The sequence below is a fragment of the Dendrobium catenatum genome, unplaced genomic scaffold, assembly GCF_001605985.2.
Source record: "Dendrobium catenatum unplaced genomic scaffold, ASM160598v2 fragScaff_scaffold_1684, whole genome shotgun sequence".
NCBI lineage: Eukaryota > Viridiplantae > Streptophyta > Magnoliopsida > Asparagales > Orchidaceae > Dendrobium > Dendrobium catenatum.
In genome coordinates, this window is record NW_021320146.1 from 837,853 (window position 1) to 861,567 (window position 23,715).

Below are 23,715 nucleotides of genomic sequence, written 5' to 3' on the forward strand. Positions count from 1 at the left end.
ATTTATTTTCCATTCAATTTATGACTTTAAATGACATTGCTAGCAGTAGTCAGTTGTCTTTCTTGTATTTTTTTTTATAGATATACTGTTTTCGTTGAAGCTGCTCATTTAAATTGTGATTGTAATTTTGTTAATAGCTTATTATATTCACTTATTTTTATAAATTAAGCCAAGGATTTCAATTTCCCAACACATATATACACACATCAATAAATAACCCGCTTGTTTATCAGAGTTTTTTTAATCCATTTACCAAAAAAAAATTGCTAATTTAATATATTTTTTTCTTTAATTTATGATATAATCTTTTTATTTTTTATCAAATATCATTAATTTTATAATTAATAAATCATAATAAATTATAAATTTTTTATCAAAATGAGTTAATAGGTCAGTTGAATTGTTGATGGGTTGGGTTCATATTGACATTTTTAACCAAATAAACAGAGCATTATGAAACCATCTTGCTTCCTCCGAATAGATATTAATCAAAAGCAACCAGCAATAGAATCACTTCCAGAAAAAAGAGCCAAGCAGCAAACTGCGTAGCAGGTATGGCTATTCAAAGATCCCAGCAGGAGGTAAAAAACCGATGCATAAAGGCTGTTTATAAAGTATCGCTACAATTGGTGAAATAAAAGCTTTGTTTGGGACGGCTTTCTTACTGCTTCATAAAGCAGTTTTTAGTGCAAAAATTAAAATTTTTATAATAGAAAGTTGCTTTAAGAAGCAGAAAAAAAAGTCGTCCCAAACGAAGCTGAAATTCATAGTCCAGCAACAGCAAACACCAGACACTAGCAGCAAAACAAGCTAAACACCCCAACAAACTGAATTCGACGAATAAATTTTATCACTTTTTTTGTTTAAAAAATGATTCTGTATACTCCTAAAGAAGAGCGAAATTTAAAAAAGTTAAAATAATCATAAATATCACAACCTGCATCATCCCTAAATACCATTCCTTACATGAATGAATTAAATATATTTATCTTACTGAAGGAGGAAAATTATTCTGTGCTGCTGTGCGGAATTCAGACTCCACTAAAAATGCGCCATGTCTGATACCGAGCTTGGTACCAAGCGGTACGGAGGCTCGGTACCTAAGCGTAAACTGGACGGTTCTCCCGTCCAATGTCCGCACAGAATAATTTCTCGAGGACCTAGAGACGCAAGCAGCTACACATAAGAATAAAACATATAACGCATTATTAAGGCACATCATTTACAGCAGCAAGAAGCTAATTCTGGTAGCCAATTGCAGGCACTACTGCAAATTCAAAAGAATGATAATACATTGATGGAAACCAAAATAGAAGGCCTCTTACTGATTTTGTAGATTTGCTTTGACTAGAGAATAAAAAGCCATTGCATCTACAAAGGCATTAGTCTTCTGTATTTAAAATACCACAAGAAGCCACAGAAGATGATGATGCCACAGATTCCAGTAACAATGAGAACCCACTGAAACGCAATTGGATCATCAAACAATGGTATTGCGAAGTTCATACCAAAAACTCCAGCAACAACCCCGAAAATGGCGACAACAAAAGTTCCAGTGGTGAGCAAGAGTTCAAATTGGATGAGCTGATTTCTAACATTGTCCTGAAAATAAAGGATTTTCAGTCAGAGAAACAAAATAATTCTCATCTAAGCGATGTCAAGCTATGAATATAAGCTACCAGAATTCCAAGTATTCCCATAATTTCAAGATGCTGGAGTCTAATGTTATAACAATCAATCTTACAGTTCACTATTTTAATCTAAGTGTTTGAGAATGTCCAATGAATAATTTCGCAGTGGTCGTGAAAGAATTTTGCAGGATAATAGCTAGAGTTCAAAAAGCAAATGACAAAAGAGTCAAAAGACAACAACAGTAGCAATACTTTATCAAGGAGCAGGTGGTTAGGAATTAACAACTTTTTCAACTTTTCCTCCAACTTTGGATTCAGTTAACCAATGAACTGTGTGGCAAGGTCAGAAATGCAGACATCAACTCACATACTAACAAGGCTTGGAATGGCAGAAAATTTTAGAAATAATAATGATATTGACCTTCACATGTACAACCATCATCATCATCATCAAGATCAACAATGGCTGCAGCAAGGTAATCATTATTAGCTTATCCTCATTGTTTAAGGTTGGCTTTATGAATCCTCATTCTCCGTTATTAATTCTTCCTTTTAAGAAAAGCATGAGATGTTACATTTATTTTACACAATATATTTCCACTTCTATCCAAGTTATCTTAGAGCAACATGTTTTTTCTTAATCTTTAAACATTTATATAATCTACTTGTCTTATTGATACATCTTCTACCCTCAGGTGTACATGCTTAAACAGCATAAGTCTATTTTTCACTACAATATCTTCAAAAAGTCATAATCATAGGATCTCATTAATATGATCCTTTATCAATTTATCCTTCTAATTTTATCACATCTATCGTAATATCCTTAATGTTGTCACGCTCAACAAGAACATCAATGAATTTTTCCTAGGGTCCACTGCTTTTGCTTCCAGAAAACTATCAATGTTCTGCATGGTTGCAATATCTTACTATTTTTTTCAAAAATTTCTAGGATAAGTAGCAATTTTTTACAACTAGATATATTAAGAGTATTGTGGTTATAAAAAAGTTAATATCCAACTTTTTAAAAAGAGAAAATCTCGATAATACCCAAAACTTCCAAAAATCTATGTTTCTCACAAGAAATTTAATAGCAGCCCCAAATAGACCCTTGTTGAAACTATAAAAATACGTAATACTTTTTTGAACTATCAACCACAATTACTCCAATCATTCTAACCTCTTCCTATTCTAATAAGTTTATAGCAAATAGTTGAGCAGCCGTATGCTGCAATTGCAAGCATCAATCCCAAATCTGAAATAAGCGTACATGCTCAGAGGAAATGCTGGCGCATCAATGATGTGTCTTTTTTTGAATGTGCAAACGAGTTGATTCAGATCATTCTACAAAACAGGTTTGCACTTTGGATTGACAGGAATTATAATAAATGCCATGGAATATAAACAAACATAAAACACCATCAACATGACTTCATATTATGCTGAAGCAATACAGTAGCATCCATGCCAGTGACAAGATAAAATAAGCACCAGATCCTGCTTAAGAGAGCTCTGATAAAAAGATAGAACAAATAGCACGCCCAAAACTCCCTAAACAGGTTAGTCATCCGATAAACCCTGATGAGCCGAGGAAAAAGAAATATCCAACTAAACAAATTTTCAGGATAACGAAAAGATGGAAAGAGCATGAGTAGAATACGTGGGAACAAAACCTAGGTTATGTAAAGCATTTAATAACAAAAAATTTACACAATCAATATCTAGAAAATATGCCAGAGACTTAAAATTAGAAGCCTAAACAAACGGATGGGCGATCATCAAATTTCAAAATCTTTCAACCTAACTTGCTCGAATTAATCCTATGGAAAAAAAAAAAGCGAAAGCAACTTCCGATTGTAAGTAAAATGCCTTCCTATCTCATCATCACTGCCCTCATTATCCTTATCCCAATGACTTAAGGTTGGTTTTATGAATATACTCCATTAAATTATGTTCAGTATTTCATTATGTGTTAACCCTAACTTGCACATATATTGAATAAATTATAGCTATGTTAATTTGTCGATGAGAACATTATGAATCCAATTAGTGCTTATGCTCGCCAAATTAGTTCATTAGAGAATTTAAAAAATCAAGTTTGGGAAGGATTGGATGAACAACAACAATGCGAAAAATCTCAAAATAGTCCACTGACTATTAGTACGTGGCCAAATAAGCCCCAGAGTATCACATTCATTCAATTAAGTCAAGGAAGCAAATTGGGATCAATTTTTATCCTAATTTCTATCAATTTTTATTTGAGTGACCATTTGGGATTAATTTTGAACGGTTAAGAGACTAAATTTGAAAAATATAATATTTCAAGACTACTTGGTCACATATGAATGGCCAAGAGACTATTATGAGATTTTTTTCATATTCCTAATCATGAAAGGATATTTAGTAGAGGTAATCTAATGTGCATATGTATTTTAGTAAGATTGGCTAAGAAAGGACTCTTTGTGAGTATGAAATACGAGAAAAATAAAATGAGGGACGCTATAGTTGACTTCATGGTAATCTATAATCTTGCAAAAGCGAATACACTTTAAGAAACAAGGATAGCATTAAGTTTCTTAAGAAAATATAGCTACCAAATCAAAAACTTATTTTTTCTGAGAAAAAAATTGACAGATCTTGCAAAGTTCTGAGGCTGTTCCATGAGAGAATTTGAACATAAAATATAATGTAATTATGAATATTCATCTTTAGAGTATAAAAAACAATCATAAGAAAAAATAGTCCTAGGGTAAGAGAGTGGAATTTAAAGTTTGAAGAATTGTCAATCTTTTTAAAAAACTTTTGCTAAGAGAGGTAAATCATTTCTTTTTTAATGAGTCATACCTGATGTGAGATAAAATAGATACTTTCATAAAGTAGATTATCATTTAAGTTTTAGGAGAGTATAAAAATAGGTCATTCAGTAATAAAGAGACTTGCCGGTGAAGTGAAGAGATAGAAAATTTTATCAAGTAAAATTAAAAATTACTAAAGCTTATAATGATTTTTAGAAAACTAGAACCTTCAAAGAATATAGTGGCAAAATAAAGATTAAAATTTTTAATGGTCTATATGGTAGCCTTTGAACTAAATAAGATAAAAGAAGATTTATAAAGAAGCCAAGGTAAGAGAAATCTATAGACTTTAATCTAATTAGATGCATTAGAAACAAAGTTAATACAATCTTAATTAAAGATAAAAAATCAAAGAAAAAATAAAAAATGTTACTTTGAAAAGTTATGAAATAAGAATTTCAAAGAAGAAAATTTTTAAAAGAGCATAATGATATAATGAGGCATAGTATTGATTAATCCAAAAATTGAAGTTGAGTCGACTATGAAGAAGGTGTATAGATGTATGGTTTTAGATCTAAATGAGATGCCCATTAAAATTTAGAATGTTATGAAAGATACATAAATGATTTAGTTAACAAATCTTTTAAATGAAAATTTGAAACTATTAGGACGTCAAATGATAGGAGACGAACTAAAGAAACGTTCAAGAATATGTTAACTATATCCATTTTTGTACCAATATTTAAGAACAAAAGGGCAGTTTAAGATTACGTTAATATAAATAAATTGACTTATAAATAGTAGGATGAAGTTGTGTAAAAAAAGGGAATGTGAGCTCTAGAAAAATTGCACTAGTTTGGAAAAGTTATATGATTTTATGTTGGGAAGATCTATTAAAAAAAAATTCTATTAAGAAAATTAATGAAAAAAACATAAAGAGTACAAAAAAATATTCATATGATTTCAATTGATTTTAATATGGCATATAGAAGACTTGGTTAGAAAATATTAGAAATGATCTTTCTTTATTAAATTTAAATGAGAATTTGACTTTTAACAGGACAAAATGGCGAAAAAAGATTCATGTAGCCGACCCCACGTAGTGGGACAAAGGCTTGATGTTGTTGTTGTTGTATATAAATCTGCACAGTGAAAATTGATTTAGGGAGGATTCATTAAAATTGTGAGTTGTGCATCAAAGATATTTTAAAGTTTTTAAAAACGTGAATAATATAATATTGACATGCAATATAAGTAACTATGAAGTGACCAAAGAGTTTCGAATTACCATAAAATTATATTAAGGATTAACATCAAGTTCATATCATTTTATACAAGATGTATTAGTATATACATTTTGCAAATGATATAATCTAATCGGTGAAGCACTACTAAAATAAATGAAAAGCTAGAATAATCACAAAAAATTTAAGAAGATAAAAGAATTAAAATTAATAAAATTGTAACGTGCTAGAAAATTTGCAGTAATATAAATTTTAATATCATAACTTTATATAAAAATCTAATATGAACAAATAGAATTTGTAACACACCATAATTTTTTATGTAGAAAACTCAAAAAAGTAAAAAATCATAGGGCCTAACACATTTGCAATAATGTACTATATGATTGTAGATACATGAATGCACTCTTCTTCACAATTGAAAAAGATGGTATTACATAATTGATAACGGGCTAATTTCATTATAGAGATTATAGAAATCGGGTGTCCACAAGTAAACAATTGAAGTCCAATAATGGAGTTAGATGTTAGCAGTTAAGCGATAATAGTCGAATGATGATGTCAGGCAATGATAGTAGTGATTGCTAATGGTGATTATTGGTAGCTATTATTGAAAAATGCAATATTGTTCTTTAGCTCTCTCAGCTTCGAACCCCCTCATATAAAAAATGGAGTGCAATACTTATAGCCTTTTTTAGAGAGGCATTTTGATAAATTTGGCCACAAATCAAGACATTCCATTGAACAATATAAATGATATTAGACGGTGCAACATTTAAGTGTCTTAATGATGTTAGAACAATAATCTTGGGCTCTTAAATTCATCTCGTTGAACAGCTCGATTTAACTATAAGCAGACAATATTTGAAGATTGTTAGATCCTTCAACGAATATATAAAACTTTCTAATTATTTTTCAAGTGCTTGATTTGAGCTCATTTGGAGTCAAGATGGATCGCTTGTGGTGTCGATAGGTTCAACTCATCGAGACGTTCAGTTTGCTTATAAGTTGATTGAAATTGGTTTAGATGGTCATGAATTTAATTCAGAAGTTTTCAATTCAAATATAGCCTCAAGATTCAAGAAGATTAAATGAATTTTTTTCAGACACATCATTTGCCCCTATATTTTTTTTGACATTGAAGTAGTGTCATTTGAAAATATATATTAGCATTCGAAATAATTTGTGGCATAAAATTATAACTTAAAAAAATTACAATGCATGATGGCTCCTTGGACTTTAATGTAAAATTTTTCTCAGGTTGTAAATCAAATAAAATCTCCTTAATTATGAATTCAGCTTTCCATAAAATTGGCATGCCGATTGGAGTGAAGTTTATTGAAAAACCTTTACTCTAACTTTCTTCAAATTTGCTCAAATTTCATTATAGCAGTTTTGTTGAACTCTTAAAATGCTAAAATTAAGTTTTAAACTTCAAAAAATAAGTTTGACGACCCCAAAAACACAAGAAAAGGCTTGTTCAAACTTGAAATTGGGCCCCAAAACACACCATTATCGGCGCTCGTTGACACTTGATAGGCTCAGCCCTCTTTGATCGGGCGCAATGTTTTGTGGTTATAAATTTTTTTTATTTTTTATGCTTTAATTTTTTTTTCTTTTCTTTGAAAGAAAACTTTTTCACTTTTAATTTTTTTGGTAAATCTACAAATTTGGCAACTTACCCTCCTCCGTCTTCAAGTATAAATATTTTCTCCTTAGGGTGCAATTTGCTCCTCCCTTTCTTGTGTGCTCTAATTTTTCTTTTAAGAGAGGATTTCCACTACCTTGTATGGACAATACGTAATTCCCCTTTTGAAGGCTTTGGTAAAATAATATCCTATATATGCAATTCACATCCTCCCTTACATGCTTTAGTGCTTATCCACCATGAAAAATGAATTATCCTTCTAAGTTATTGGAAAAATCAAGATATCTCAATTTCTTCTTTATAAATTATGGTTCCAAGAGGCTCGAAACTATAATGTATGGGCGAATTATTCTTTTTTTAATTACTCCAGCATTTTCTCTATAAGGGCCCACCCTACAGGTAGAGTTATGAGTGACACTTAGGATTTTCAATCACTACTGTGGGGCTTTAATCTTCCCATATTGTGTTGTCATTGATGAAGAGAGTGATTGTTAGTCACTGAAAAAATATTTATAATATATTCAGAATGATTCATACAAATGAGGCTAAACTGTTACATGTTAGAGAATTTACGGAGGAGGAAATTATAATATCTTAGTTTTGGACGATAATCCAACACGCATAAATAGAATTTGCAAAAGATATAAGAAATTTTTAAGTAAAAAACCCTAAAAGGGGAAAAATCATGGGCTTAGCCCAATTGCAATAATCCACTATATAATTGTAGATATAAAAATATGCTCTTCTAAACAATTAAAGAAGATATGATTACATAATTGATAATAATAATCTATCATTTGTTATAAGGATTATAGAATTCAAGTGTCCATAAGCAGATAGTTAGAGTTCAATAATATGGTTGAAATGTTAGTAGTTAAGCAATAATAGTCAAAGGAAGTTAGTCGATGGTGGTCATCAGTGACAATCACAAAAAATATACTTGAGTTTTTCAACACCCCTAGCTTTGGACTCCCCCCCCCCCCCAAAAAAAAAAAAAAAAAAAAAATTAAAAATGGAGCCCTATTTATAGCCTTTTAGGAAGGGCATTTTGATAAATGTAGCAAAAAACAAAGACACTCCATCAAGCGATCAACATTTATTCCTTTGATGATACATCATTTATCTAGCATTTACATGCCTTAATAATACTTGGCTTGTTGGATTTGTCTCATGGAGCTACTTGATTTGACAACAAACACGAAAGGTTTGGAAACTGCTTAGGATTTCAACTAATGTCCAAAAGTTTTAAATTAAGTTTCGAGTATTTGTTTTGTTCACATTTGAAGTGTAATGGGTTCGTCTAGTCAAAACATTTAATTCGAACATAAGTTAATTGAAATTGACGTTCAGATTGTTATGAATTTAATACAAGAAGTTCAATTCAAATATTTCCTCAAGATTCATGTTGATGAAATGAATCTTTTACTGACACCAAAAACAAAGATTGCATACATGATATTCACTTTAATGGATATTATATTAATAACTATCAATCAATATTAATAGGAGATAAAGTGATGCAAATGTATGCTAACTTAAAATAAATTAGAAGATATATTAATGAGGATATATGATGAGGACATCAGCAGGAGATTTCAACGCGTCTATCACCAGAGGAATCGTAGTTGAATGCTACGATTCAGAGTCTTTATTTATAATGAATTTATGTATTTTATTTTATTTATGTTATGGTTTATTATTGTACCCCCGAGAGGGTTTGATTCATGATGTAGCCCAAAGGGCATGCATTTTAGTCTTTTGCTTCTTTTTTATTTTAAGGCTTATATATATAGAGACATTCACTATTGTATGAGGGTAATTATTGATTAATGAAAATTTCAGCTTTTGATTCTTTGTTTTCTTGCGAGCTTTTGAGATAAGAAAACCCTAGGAGAGGGCCAAGCAACACCCGTCAGCCGCCGGTAGAGGTCGGGCTCGCAGTTCGTATTCATTTTTGTTTTCTTTTTTCCCTTCCTCCTCCCTATACTGTCGGCTATCCACCCTTCCCCATCCCCAACTGTCGGCGAACCTTTCCCTTTTCCCACACACCCGCTAGCCAAACCATCCCCAAGTCCCCACTGTCGGCCTCCCAAAACACTAACCCAAACTCCACCTAAATCCCCTTAGTCGCCGGCCCAACTAGCCCTAGCCTAGGCCGCCGACCCCTCCCACTTTTCAAGTCCTTGTTTTCAAATTCAAAAAGGCCTCTTAAACACCTTCCTAATATAACTTATTATTAATTTGGAAAGTCTATTAATTTGAACTCAAATAATATTTAAAATTCAAGACCTTTCCTAATTAATAAATCTATTTCTAGGAAGCTCCCCAAATCTCTCCCAATCTGAAATTAACTTGGAATTAATTTCAATTCCAACATTCATTGCACCTAGACACATTCATTGAATGTGAACAACCTCCCCCTCCCCTTTATCTTGGTCGGCCCCCTCTCTTCCCACTCTCTCCCTTCTTGCCGCCATCCTCTCCCTCTCTCTCTACTCCACTTAAATTACTTCCCAATTAAAACCCAACTCCCCCAATAATCCCTCAACCAATTAGAGAATTTGAATTCAAATTATCCCTCTTTCCCTCTCAAATTAATTCCAATATTAATTTCTACTCTAGGTTAATTAATCAAGGAATTAATTCCTTCCTCTCCTCTTGACTCCTCTTACTACCTAAATCCCTAACCCACACGGATCCTCCCTAGTCTTGGCCTATGTTGCACCGATACACCTATTTATGAAAGCGTGTTATATCTGATACATTGATACACGGATACGCCTCTGATACGTGTTGGATACGGCTTTGTCGTATCTAATTAAAATACTATTTAATTTAAAAAGGACACGCGTATCCAATACGCGTTTCCGTTGAAAAACAATTCCGAAAAAAAAAAAGACTCATCGTATTTACTTCTGAGGCTGCGAGCGAGGCTCTTTCATTTCTGAGATGGATTTGAGTCTCTTGATGATATGAGAATATTAAAAATTGCTAATCTTTCAGTTGATGAGCCTGAATTAGAAGCTATGATATTTATTGAAGATAATATAGAAGTTCAAAGACAAACCACTGAAGAAGCTAATCATATCATTCCTTCTATTGAATAGTTAAAACTGCATGTGCTAGACAATTTATGTTTATGCTTTTGTTGTTGTACTAGACATTTAATGCATACTTTTATTTTGATATTATAAGCTCCAAGGCCACAAATGATATTATGATATTACTTTCTTTTTTTTTTTGTAATTTGAATATTATGCTTTGATTGCTTTCTTAATTTTTATATATGATTTATAAATTATAATGTTGCGTCCGCGCCGTACCTGTATCTTGTATTTTTAAGAATTGACGTGTTCCGTATCCATATCGTGTCGTATCCGTGTCACCTTATTCGTATTGGTGCAACATAGGTCTTGGCCAAACCCCCACGCCCTTTTGCTCCATCATCTCTCTTTCTCCCTTGCTTCGCAAATGATGAGGACATCGTCAGATATTTCGACACATGTACCATCAGGAGACGTCGGAGATCAACGGCCACGATCATGAGTTTTATTTTGAGTCATTTTATGTAGTAGTTTATTTGATTTTTATGTTTTTCCGTTTTTGTCTCCTTTCTTAAACCTCAATTTAGAGATCGACGACTACGTTGATTGAATCCTTTTTACCTTGATGTCTGCCATCGATGAACATTAAATCTCCGGATAGTGGTGAGTTATCGGATACCCACCAACTTCTTCTCCTTCGGCTAACTTTTCGTTAGGTAATACTGCAGGTGTTCTCTATCTTTTGGTGACATTTTTAAGTTTGCTAAAATTATTCTTCCGTTAAAACCACCTCAAAGAGCGAAAGTGAGCGAAACTCAAGGTAAAATTTCTATTTTATTAAACGGTGGATTTCTGTAAGCCTTTAGTTTTACTATGAGTTTGTTGTTACTTTAAATTGTCCTGTAAATCTTTCTTGTAACCGCATGCCAACGCACAACTACAACTAAGAAATCTGAGAATCTAATATGGTGAAGCATCAAGTTTAAAATTAGCGAAGCTAAACATTGTTATTAATTCCTAAGCAATTCCTATTTTCATATATTTCACATCAATATAACTTTTAGAGTTTAAGATATATGGCTAAAATGCAAAACCTTTGGAATATTATGTGATAAAAAATATCATGAAGACTTAAAGATGAACTTTATAGGTTGTTTAGGGTACATTTTTCACATCCTTACTTTCTAGACAACTATTATAGTTCAATATGGCTAGAGCTTTATTGTTGCATTTTAGAATTTCTTGTGTCGAGTAGCTTTTTGCAAGTAGATCTACCGGATTTTAGCAACTTTAAAAAAGTTGTCTAATTTTTACAAAATAAAAAATGTCCATACCACTAATAGGATCTTTCAAAACAATTATTTTTCCATAATAGTTCTATGACTACTATAAATACCTATCGCTGCTCTAAACAGACCCTAAGCTAAAAATGTATGGATCTAAGCATTGGGTTATAAAAAAATATTTTAATCTTCAAGTTGAGCATAGTAAAAATAAGAGTATTAAAATAGAAATGTGATAAAACTAAGAAGAATAAATCCAAGAATGATTATAATAAAATAACTATTGAAGTGGAATGCATTAAAGATATGATAATTGAAATTAGACTAAAGTGATTTAAAAAAGTACAACAACAGATTGAAAATGTGATTTAAAAAAGTACAACAACATTGAAAATGCACCGATTAAACGAGTAGATAAAATTAAAGTTAGCTGATTAGGAAGGAGAAATGATAGATCTAAGATAATATTGATATGAGTTATTCAAAATGATTTGTGATGAATAGGTTCAATGCTTCAAACAAAATTTCATAAGAACAAATGAAAAATGAAGAATCATAGAACTTATTCCAAATAATATGATAAGGCTTATAAAGATGATAATAATGATGATATAACTATGCTAATGATGTTAAACTAGCCTGCATTCCAAAGCCTTTAGATTTAATCAAAACTAGTCATCTATTAGCACCTCTTATGCCCTCTACTTTACACACTCAAACAACCTAAATCAACTTTGAAAACCTTAGCTTCAACAAAAACTAAGATAAATATTTAATAAAATCATTATGCAAAATACCCTTTGTTTAACAAAACTTTAAATAAGATATTTTCTACCACAATCAACTTGTTATAAATTTCAACTAGTTAACACTTCTGATAACAGTTAATAAAACAAATGAAAAATGAAGAGTCATAAAACTTATCCCAAATAATTAAGATGAGGCTCATAATGATGATGATGATATATGTTAATTATGGTATACCAGCCTTCATTTCAAATCCTTTAGATTTTATACCATCTAGTCATCTTGTTGTTGCATTTTATGTCCTCCATTATACATGCCAAACAACCTAAAATAATTTTTACAACCTTAGCTTTAACAAAAGCTACCATAAATATTTAATAAAATCATTATGTATATAATCCTTTGTTTGACCAAAGTTCCTACAAAATGTTCTTATTTCTACCAAAATCAACTAGTTATCAATGTCTTTTTTACCACATTACTCTTGGATCCGCATAGCATAAGTATAATTCAAATTTATGAAAGTTTTATTAAGGTCTCCTAGATATTCTTTCATTACTCTTTTGATACCTATCTTAAATTTTAGAAGTTATATCCCCATCTACATTTTTTTTTTTTTTTTGATATCCATGATTCTTAAATGTATCACACTAGATATCACATAATTTTCTAATAATATCAAACAATTACAAATTCAAAACACTAACATTTCCATATCATGAGCTCAATATTTGTTCAACTAATTCTAAACTTCTAGAAAATTTATTCTTTATTCTTATTTTTCAAATTTTGAAGAGGTGTCAAATATAAGAACAACAATATCTACAAATAGTATGCAACAAAATACCTCCCTATGAACATTTTCTATAAAACCTTCTAAACCCATTATAAGAAAATGCAAATGTATGAATGATTCATAAATCTATCGAGATTTGAATACCTTCAATCATTCCACAAGTATACCTAATATTAATCACTATTTAATGAATATCTTAACAATGTTAACATACCTTCAACACACATTTTCTCGTTAATGCCACTAAATTTCTGTACAAGGTACTCAATCATATCACTCACTAAGATTATAAAAAATATAAGTGAAGATCTAATAGTTGCTCTGTTTATTTTTTCTTTAGTTAACAAATCAGAAAAATAATGTAAACAAAATTGAATTTCCAACAGAAACATAATTTTTCTCAGAACTATTCTATTATCCTGTCACATAAGTTCACTGTAAATTCATAGGATTGATTACTTATAGCTATCAGTATCCAAATAATATCCTTTTTGCCCTCAAACGAAAACTAAAATGTTTCTTCTTCAATCATTTCACGACTTCTTAGTTTTTATGAAGTCATTAATTCGCTTTAATTTGCATATTCCTATGATATCTTTGATGACCCTAAATTTCAATCGGCATTTTCTTATCATAATGCATGTTCTTCAAAGCTAAAACAAATTCACTTTTTTAAACATGCTTTGTTGTATATTTACAAATATTATTTCATTTTTGAGCTTTTGTACAAAAATCTACCTTAAAAATTGCATTAGTTTCTAACTACAAGAATTTCCACATTTCTTTGATGTCTTGTTTAATTATGACCCTATTATCTACACAATACATATAAATTCATAAAAAATCATAAACTTACTTTTTCCTAACTTAGCTATATTTATTACAAGGGCAATCTTATGCCATCATCATCATTAGCCTTATAACAACTATTTGAGGTTGGCGCACTAGGGCAATTTCATGTCTAACATGCAATTCTTGCATATTTTGTCACTTTTCTCGTTTCTTAGTACACAGTAAACAGTACAAACTATCGAAAACTATATCTTTAGCTTTGCTAATTATCCTCTGTAAATCTTCTTGATAAGTATAGTTATTGCATGACTCAATGTTGTTCCATTTTTCCACTTTAAGAAGCAGATATTTCAAGTTTCAACAGTTTAAATCTAATTATGGGCTCAGAAAACATTAGGACACAATATTATTAAGAGGGAAACCTACAAGCTGAATGTTGATGAAATCTTCTGTGTCATCAATATACTCCTTCAGCTGAAAAAAAACAGGAATAAACTTTTCTCATTAGAAAACCTCATGGTAAAAATAACTAATGAAAAAAGCAAGCGAGGAAATTACAGAAGTAAGCTTGTTTAGCGTGCTGTCAATAACGACAAAATAAGCCTCCAACAACATTTCCAAACCCTCTATATTCTCTTTGTTGCTTTCTGAGCTTCTCATACTGTCATGCCTACTACGAGAAAGGCTTAATGCCTTCTCAAGTTTCCGTGAATCAGTTGGAGAAGAAACAGGAGAAACAGGGGCAGAAACTGATAGGCCAGCTCCAGCAGAACTATATCCAAGCAAAGACTGGTCACCAAAGAATGAGGCTTCCAATCGACTTTTCTTTTCTGTAAGATACATTTCAGCCATATCACCATCATCATCCATTAATTGCTCTATCTCATCCCTAACCTACACTAGCAAAATATTGATAGCATTTATGTCAGGAAAAAATTATTAACTAACCGGTGAGCAGCCAGTTGCATTATTATTTTACCTTCTGAACTCTCCTAGTTAATGCAACAAGTCTGCTTTTAAGACGGCGCACTCTCTCCAAGTTCAAAGTACTGATCTTTGATGTTAGTTCATCTAACAAGGGGTATGCTTCAGTTTCAAGTTCACCAGCCTGAATGAGACAACAGATGGGACACCAGTTAAGAGGGAAGTTCTCTTCTATGCAGCATTAAAAGAATCTCCTGCGAGTCAGTACATAGTGAAGCAGCATAATACTAAAAGAAGTATAAAATCAGTAAGAATTAAATCAATTTCACTAAATACAGGATTGAAAACAAATATTGACCTTGATTAACATGCTGCGTGAAGTGCAATCCAAAAAGATAAGCAAGTTTTTATTCAACTACAAGCATGAAAGGATCAAATAGGGAGAACATTGCACTTGCTTCATCTCCCCACCTTAAGAAAACAGGAATTACAAGCAAATGATATGAAAGACGAGCAATCGTCAACAACTTCATACAATGAAAAGTTCATACGATGACAAGTTGTTGTTGCTAGCTCTTTTTTAAAATTTTCTTCAAGATTTTTTAAGGATATTATAAGTGAAAAGCACATTCATGACAAGAACACTAAATGATTCCATAATAGATTGAAATGACATTCTCTCTAAAAGAACTATCATTTTGTGATGGATATATTCGTGTTTATGTCGGCAGAAAGGTTGATTAGAATTGATCTAAGAAGTTTATTTTAGTTTACTTGGTAATTTTTAATTTAGGTATTTAGGCATGCCTATGATGAATTTTTACAAGAGATGCGTCCTTTATACTGAATTATATGGGTTGACTGATAGTTTAAAACGGCTTAATTCAAGAAGTATAATTACTATAGTTTCAATTTACTTACTCAGATGGCAGTGGTATGGAAAATGCATTATATATGCATTTACTGTGATATGGAATCATCTGTTCCTATTTATCTATACTTGAGATTGACAACCTGCGTTGACTTGCAAGTATTCTAGGCAATCCTACCAGAGGTTATTTCAGCAGACTTCGGTTTGGGCTGCTGAGGTTCTAGATTTGGATCTATCATCCAGATAATTACATATGGTCATTTAAAACTTAGACCATTAGTGGTTCGTCCCTATTTATTCTTGCTGGAGAAATTTTGTCATCTTCAACGGATTGGAATATTTGCGATCGAGCACAATATAGAAAATAATATATTATCCCAAAAGATAAAAATGTTATTTTGCTATGGACTCAATAACAAAACTCATAATTAGTATTTTAACAAAAAAAAATTCCTATTCAATATTTGGTTTTGATTTATTTTATTATGGGGTACGGATGCCCCTAGGGGCGAGCCCCTATGATTAATTACATTTCAAGCATTTGTTACCTAAGAATACTTTTGACTTAAATAGTGGTTTATTTAAAATCATCAAAATACTGGCTAATATTTTCATTAAAGTTTGAGAAATTCTTGTTAAAAATTTTGATCTTTGAGATTTTCAAGTGTGATGTGATCAACTTTAAATCAGATTTTAGAATTAGAAGACAAATAAAGAAAAATGTAGAAATATTTGATTCTGAGGAAACTCATAGGTACTCAAATTATCCTATATTGAGCTTTACATTATAAAATTAGATTGTTGTTTGAATTGACCAATTTAATTTCAAAAAGTTGGGGCTTATATTCCAACAACACAAGTTTGGAGAAATGCCAAGAATGTGAAGGCTTCTGATGTGATTGGAGTCAATAATAACCTCATATCCTAGAGCTAAGGTGAGGACTACTGGGATAGTGTCTCGAATATAAATAGAACGCAGTGCAAGAGACTTACAAACCAATACCTCACATGAGGCATAAATCAGTCAAACCTCTGGATTTACAACCCTTCCTGAAAAGGGCTACCAACTAAACTCACATAAACATTTTTAAAACCATGAAGTCTGGTCTCAATGCATATGTAGATTATATAGATTGTTTTGATTTAGAAGATAAGACTTACAATTAAACTTTTACCCCAATATGCTTAAACATGAGGGTACACATATGCTGACTCACTGAATGCATATTTTTTTTATTTGGTCTTTAAATGAGGGTTTTCTGTATGAGACACGTCGGCCATGGATGATCATTTCAATTTATTTATTTGAAAGTGTCTTATTTGACTAAGCCATGCAATTTTTGTAGAAAAAGGCATATTATCCAATGATTGCTTTTTTTTAATTTAGATTTGTTTTAATTAGTATAAATCTTAATTTTTTCCTAAGAGTTTACCATACAACACAAGTCCATGCCACCCACAAGCAAAAAGCAAGTGAACAAACCTAAAAAAATATAAAGATTTCTAACGCACACTTAAGAAACAAATAAATATGTGTACATATATAAATCAACAAACATAAAAATAAAGAAATAATGTTCAAATTATTATAATTATGAGAAAATTATAAAAGTAGTTGTTGATTTGCCTGTCTTATACAACCCAGTTGATTTTTAACAAACTCAACCTGTGGGGTTGTCAAGCTTTGTCTTTTAGATGCATTCATGGCTTCACCTTCGAGAGTTCATCATTCTGGTTCATCTCTTCTGTAACTATAGATCATAAGCTTACAATACTTCTTAAGTCTAATATATTTTAAAAATAAAAATACTCAAACCTGCAAAGCAGGAAAGGATTAGGAAGCAGTTTATATGAAAGAAAAATATATCCCATAATTGTCTAGCACTTGAGGTACCAAATCCTGTCTCTATCCTGTTGGTCATGTCTCCTTGAGGAGGTTTTAAGTAACACCTGTAAGCAAGCAATTTATAATTATGATTTATTTTACCTCTTAGATATGACCACCAACATAAAAGAGCATATATCTCTATCCTAATCATTTAAGGGAAGTGCTCACAACACAGACAATTCAAAGCATCACACCAAAACTTCAACCACATGAGCAGAAAAGAAAAATCATAATTTTAGCATGCCTAAAGGCTGTGCACCTGAGTGTGTGCCGGTTGTATGGTATGTCACACTACAAGTGGTATTTTGTTCTATTGAGGAATAAAGGATATTCAAATTTAATCCAGGGTGGTTTCACTTTAATTTATTTGTGACTTACAAGTTTTATTTGATTTTTAATTGCTTCATATTTAAAAGGGTTATGAAGAACCTATAGAGCAGTCACTGTTTGCTTTGAGGCAAGCCTGTTACTCATGAAATCATAAGATCCAATGATATAGACATTGCACCTTTTGAGGTGGAGTAATTTATCAGTATTAAAGGGAATCTAAATAATTTTTAAGTTTTTTTTTTTAAGTTCTTTTAGTGTTTAGACGAGAGATGGATGTTTACCTAATAGGGTAAGGTAAATTTGCCTAAAAGTTTGACCTAGGACTTTGTGAAATTCACCTAATTGGGTAAGGTGAATTTTTGTAGAAAGTATACTCTTAAAGGATATTTAAAGGTTATATTTTAAATGTCATGGAAGAAGAAACCATTTGTTTTGTTTAAATGAGATTATACTAAGAGTTTGGGTCTAAGTGAAAGAGGATTATCTATTTGATTTGGGTCAAATAGATAAGCTTTAGCTTTGAGGCTAAAGAGTAAGAAACTCTTATTGGATTTGGATCTAATTGAAGAGCTAATGCTTGGAGGCCTATGGTCGAAGATCATTCATTTGATTGGAGATCAAGTAAATGAAGAGAAAATACCCAAAATCTTTGGAGCTAAGCGTTGGAGAATTCTTCTTAGTTTTGGAGCGAGAAAAGGACTAAAATAGTCCCTCAACTCTTTGTGAGGGACCAAACTAGTCCTTAACCCTTCTGAGGGACCAATTTGATCCTAACTGGAATTATATTTAATAAATATTTAATTAAAAAATAACTAAAATACCCTTACATTTAACACCATTAACTACAACATTAGATGTTAGGACCAAAAATGTCTTATTTTAAAGAGTTGATGGACAAAAATGATCCCTCAAAAGAGTTGTGAATTATTTTGATCCCTCACAAAGACTTGAGAGACCATTTTGATCATTTTCTCATTTTGGAGTAAAGTAGAGAAAAAATTCCTACAACTTAGAAGTTGTAGAAAAAAAGAGGAGACCTATAACTTTTGAGCAAAGGATGAAAATCAATGTACCTCCTAATTCTTATAAAAATCATACAAGGATAAGCACCCTTCCTTATTACAAAGACTAAATATATATTTCCTTCTCTTATTGTTGACCGCCCTTGGAATTTGATTTTGAATTTTGAAAATTGCTTGAATCTAGCTTCTTTACCTCATTTTTAGTGTGTCCTTTAATGCAGCTTATATGTAGCCTTATGTGCTCCATACACCCATTAACCTATTTGGACCTAGCTTTAGGCTTAATTTTAGGGTCCACTTTAAGTTTAACTTTAGGCGGCACTTTGGTGTTCACTTAAGGCTTGGTGTTATACTTCCTAAATCAATGTGACAGCTTAAGTATCTAGGATCAATTATGAAATATAATAATAGAAATATAGATTAGAATACAACTTTTCGAGTCACAATTAGTGATTAAAATGAAAAAGTTCAACGGCTAAAAAAATTATAGGACTAGAATTTGGTCACATTTTACATGAATCTAAGTGATAAGCAAAGTCATTAATTATTAAGTTGACCATGGCCAAAATTAAAATTTAATAATAGATATATAGCAAAATTATGAAGAATTAATTAATAAATGATTATATTAAAGAGATGGTGGATATAGCATCAATTGAGGATGAGATAATGAAAATTGCTTAGGTTGTTTTAACATGTAAAATTAATGATAAAAATGCACCCATAAAATGGATAGGATAAATTTACTATCACAAAATTAGGAAGGAGAATAATACATAAAAAATTACATAAATAAAAATGGTGCAAAAAAAATTTGTGCAAAAAAATTATATGACCCCATGTCGTCTTGGCTAAGTCCGAGTCACCTCATTTTTCAACTCCCTCTACCTAGCTTATCATGATCAGCATGAGTTTACAAAGAAGATATATGAGTGAGAAAGCAAGAAAGAGAGAGAGAGAGTATTTGAAATAAATTCTAACAAATATAAAAAATATTTTAATGCATTTGATTCATATCAAATCAAACAACTCTTGCATTTCTAGAATGCATGAAATGCTGCTACTGTGATTTTCTAAAATGGAAGCATTTTTAGAACATCCAATCACAATAGCAAAACAAAGACCATAAAGTATAGATAACCTAAGTACAACCTAAGGGCTTGTTTGGATGTCGGATTTTGGCGGGATTTAGGGAGGATTTGAGCTAAATTTTGTCAAACGTCAAAAATATTGGAAATCTAAATCATACAATAAATGTTCACGACAATTTCCCCATTTTTGTGGTAAATCCTAAATTTGCCAAATTTGAAATTTTGGTAGATTTTAAGCCATTCTTGGTACAAGAGGGGGAAGAATATCATGTCTAGCTCTTACCGCTTATCTCTTATCTCCTCATCCTCGCCTCCCATGCCCAGCACTTGCAATGCATGTTCGGCAACATCCAAAAGTCTCTTTCTCTTCACTATAAGGTGTACGTTCTGAACTTCATCTGAGCAGCTTATTCTTCCTCTCGCTTGCTCATTTTCCCTAGCAAACCAAAAATCGAGACCAGGTATACTCCATTCCTTTCTTTTCCATTTTTGTGTGTCGATGTGTATATAGTTTTGCTACTACAAAAAAAACGTAAGTAATAGAACCCAAGAACACCATCGACGACCATTAAACCACCTATCCGTCCGAAAAAAAATAAAAAAATTTCAACAAAGTTCGAAACAAAATGCAAGGGCCTGTTAGACAATGTCCAGTTAGACAATCATTAAGAAGAAAACCCAAAATTTTGACCAAATTGCTGATTTTCAACAGTGTTTTAACTCAAGAATGACAAAGGAGTAAAAGAATTTACCATTTCACAAGGGGTGATGGATAAGGTGCAAGAGAAACTGGCATTGATAATCTGATTGCTTTCTTTCCTCCTTTCAACTACTGTGAAGGAGCTAAACAACCATTGGCATGCACAACCATGTAATGTGGTGGAAAGGACATTTGGTATATGGAAAGAAGGATTCCAAGTATTGACGCATATGCAACAATTTCCTTCTAACGGTTCAGGCTGATATTGTGCTAGCATGTACAGTTTTGCACAATTTAATTGGGTGCTACCATGAGCATGATATATACTTCAACAAGTCACAAACTGAAATGCATCATGATAGCGATTTGGATGAGGTTCAGGTTCATAACGAAGACCCAAACTTATATGCCGGAGTTGGAGAGAGAATAGAAGGTGACGTCCTAAGGCCTTCAATCGCAACAAATATGTGGCAAGCATGTGTAAATCTTTATCTTATTAAGGTTAATACAATTAATTTGTCAAAGATGGGGTTCTAACATATTATCACAATTACTGGCAACAAGACATCGAAGTCTTTCAACTGGATAGCATACAATGCTTGGAACATCAAGAAGAAATCAACTTTAATTTGCCTGTAATTCTCATCAATCTAGTTGTTGTATTGCTAATGCTATTTAGATATTTATTCTTTTTACTAAGTTGATGTATCCATATGAACTATCATTATTGTAATATAATTTCATTAGAAAAAATTTATCATATGATTTAACTGCCTTAAATCCTGACTAGCATTGCGAAACAATCAAACAGGATTTATCAAGATTTAACTTACTTATTATCAAATAGTTTTCAGGATTTAACACCCTCAGGATTTAGTAAATTCGGATTTAGAGTATTTACGAAATCCTACTGGCTGCTTCCAAACATGCACTATGAATAACAAAACCAATGCCATAACTGGAAAACTACACCAACCAGCTCATCCATAACGCACCTGGGTATCGAGGAACGTGCAGGCGGCCTCAAGCGCCACTTCTAGTGCACGGAACTCGAAAGGGAGGTAGTCTGGCGAAGTAGACCATCCGTGAAGGCCATCACCGGAGTGTGCGGCGAGCCGTCGCTGCAACTCGTTGACATACTGTAGCACATAGCTGTCAAGGGAATTGAGGAGGAGGACCTCATCTGCGGTGATGATGCATCGAATCTGCTCCAGATTTACGACGATGGCCTTTTCCCGCCCCAGGATCGTCGAGGGATACACGAAGAGTGGGTCAAGCAACCGGAGGTCCCGCGCCGGCAGATCGCACCGCCGCATCATCGTGAACTTATCCACCTCGATCACCTGTGATCCACCGGTCGCCGCATCAACCCGGATCCAAGAACGCAGGCCCTGCCCTCGCTTCTTTAAACCCAGTACGTCCATGCCCTGGAACAACGGCCGGCGCACGATAGCAGGGGAGTGGGCAGCGTTCTGGTTGATAGAAGCTGCAGATGAAAAGCGCCGTGGGGGAAGGAGACGCTCGCGAACCTCCGCCATGGGAGAAAGGGAAGGGTTTCCTTCGATAGCTCGCGTTTGTATTTTCTGATCAGACCCGAAGCAAGAAGGAAAGTGCAGCACAATAACAGCGCTCTTTTCCGAAGAGAGGGCTGTTCGCGGTGGGCAGGGCTTAATGCGGACAAAATTCCGGCAAGGCATTTATCGTTTATATTTCATGAAAAATAAAATAAAATTATAAAATTAATATGAATTTTTGACATATATACCTCGTAATTATTGTAATTCTCAAATATCTATATTATTTATTGTAAACATATTATTATTTTTTAAATCAAAATGTCATATAAAAATATGTTACAATTATCCACAATTCACTTTAGTCAATTGATTGGAAGCTTAGGCTATCAACTAAAAGATTTTGAGTTTGAGTCTTGTGTATGCGTTGTATGTGAGTCTGCCTTAATTGACCTAAATATTGAATCGTCTTTGAACAGTGTACAAGAGGATAGTTTAAATATTATTCGAACAAGTTCAAACGTGAATTGAATTCTTTTACTTTGGGCTCATTATCTTACATAGAATATTGAATTCTTTTAATTTGGACTCATTATCTTGTATAGAATTGATTCATTTGAGTGTGTTTGTTATTATGCATGTCTACTATAAGCATGTATATAAAGAGCATTGCACTAATTGGGTCGCATATAGACCTAAGGTTTTTTTTTTTTTTTTTTTTTTTTTTTTTTTTTTTTTTTTTTTTTTTATCACTATCCCTAGATAGGTGAGAAAGCATTATATCCCTAGGAACAATAGTTATAGGAATAGTAAATAACGGATCATCAAAACTTTTAGACAAATGATCATCACCATCAGAAAGTGGCCAAGTAACCATATAACCAGACCTAAAACCACCCACAGGTGAAGCAGCACCATCATCACCAACATCAAGCTGTTGCACCACCCCGGCAACATCTGGCAAATCAAAACAGGCCGAAGAGGCAACACCAATCTTCCCCAACGGACTCAAAGCAAAGGGCTCAACCACTTCCTCATTTATCATACAGGGTGTACAAACAGGTAGCAAAGTATTCGACGGCATAGCATTATGACTAACCTCCATGGCCAAAATCACATTATCACTTACCACTATATCACCCTTACTAGGATCAACAGCCACATCCGGAGCCAGTTGGGTAACACCACCCAATTTATCAAAAGAAACCAAAATATTATCAGAAGGCCCCACAAGATTAGAACCGGCCACTGCAACACCTGGAGAAGGATCCAGATTGCCCACCAGCTTTCCCACCGAAACATGAAAGTCAACATATATAGACCTAAGGTATGATTGATAAAATTGTTGGCAATTTAATGCTTTTAATCGTCTCGGGAGAGTTGAGAAAACTCTAG

The 23,715-nt window shown here is 32.5% G+C and overlaps 1 protein-coding gene across 1 annotated transcript; it reads right to left on the minus strand.

The window, feature by feature from the left end:
* Positions 1-1,183: 1,183 nt before the first annotated feature.
* On the minus strand, positions 1,184-22,479 carry LOC110103121 (magnesium transporter MRS2-1). Its single transcript, XM_020831694.2, has 5 exons — positions 21,802-22,479; positions 14,960-15,088; positions 14,539-14,874; positions 14,407-14,454; positions 1,184-1,602 (listed from the first exon to the last, which is right to left on the minus strand). Exons 1-5 carry the CDS (start codon positions 22,342-22,344, stop codon positions 1,372-1,374), a joined length of 1,287 nt encoding a protein of 428 aa, XP_020687353.1. The 5' UTR covers positions 22,345-22,479; the 3' UTR covers positions 1,184-1,371.
* Between the last annotated feature and the right edge of the window lie 1,236 nt (positions 22,480-23,715).

What these genes read in the sequence shown, in the direction of transcription:
- LOC110103121 (XM_020831694.2), bottom strand. Translation starts at nt 22,344, where the DNA reads ATGGCGGAGGTTCGCGAGCGTCTCCTTCCCCCACGGCGCTTTTCATCT. An exon ending in TAACTAGGAGAGTTCAGAAG is followed by an intron (nt 14,875 to 14,959) that starts GTAAAATAATAA and finishes TTGCTAGTGTAG; the next exon opens with GTTAGGGATGAGATAGAGCA. An exon ending in CGCTAAACAAGCTTACTTCT is followed by an intron (nt 14,455 to 14,538) that starts GTAATTTCCTCG and finishes GTTTTTTTTCAG; the next exon opens with CTGAAGGAGTATATTGATGA.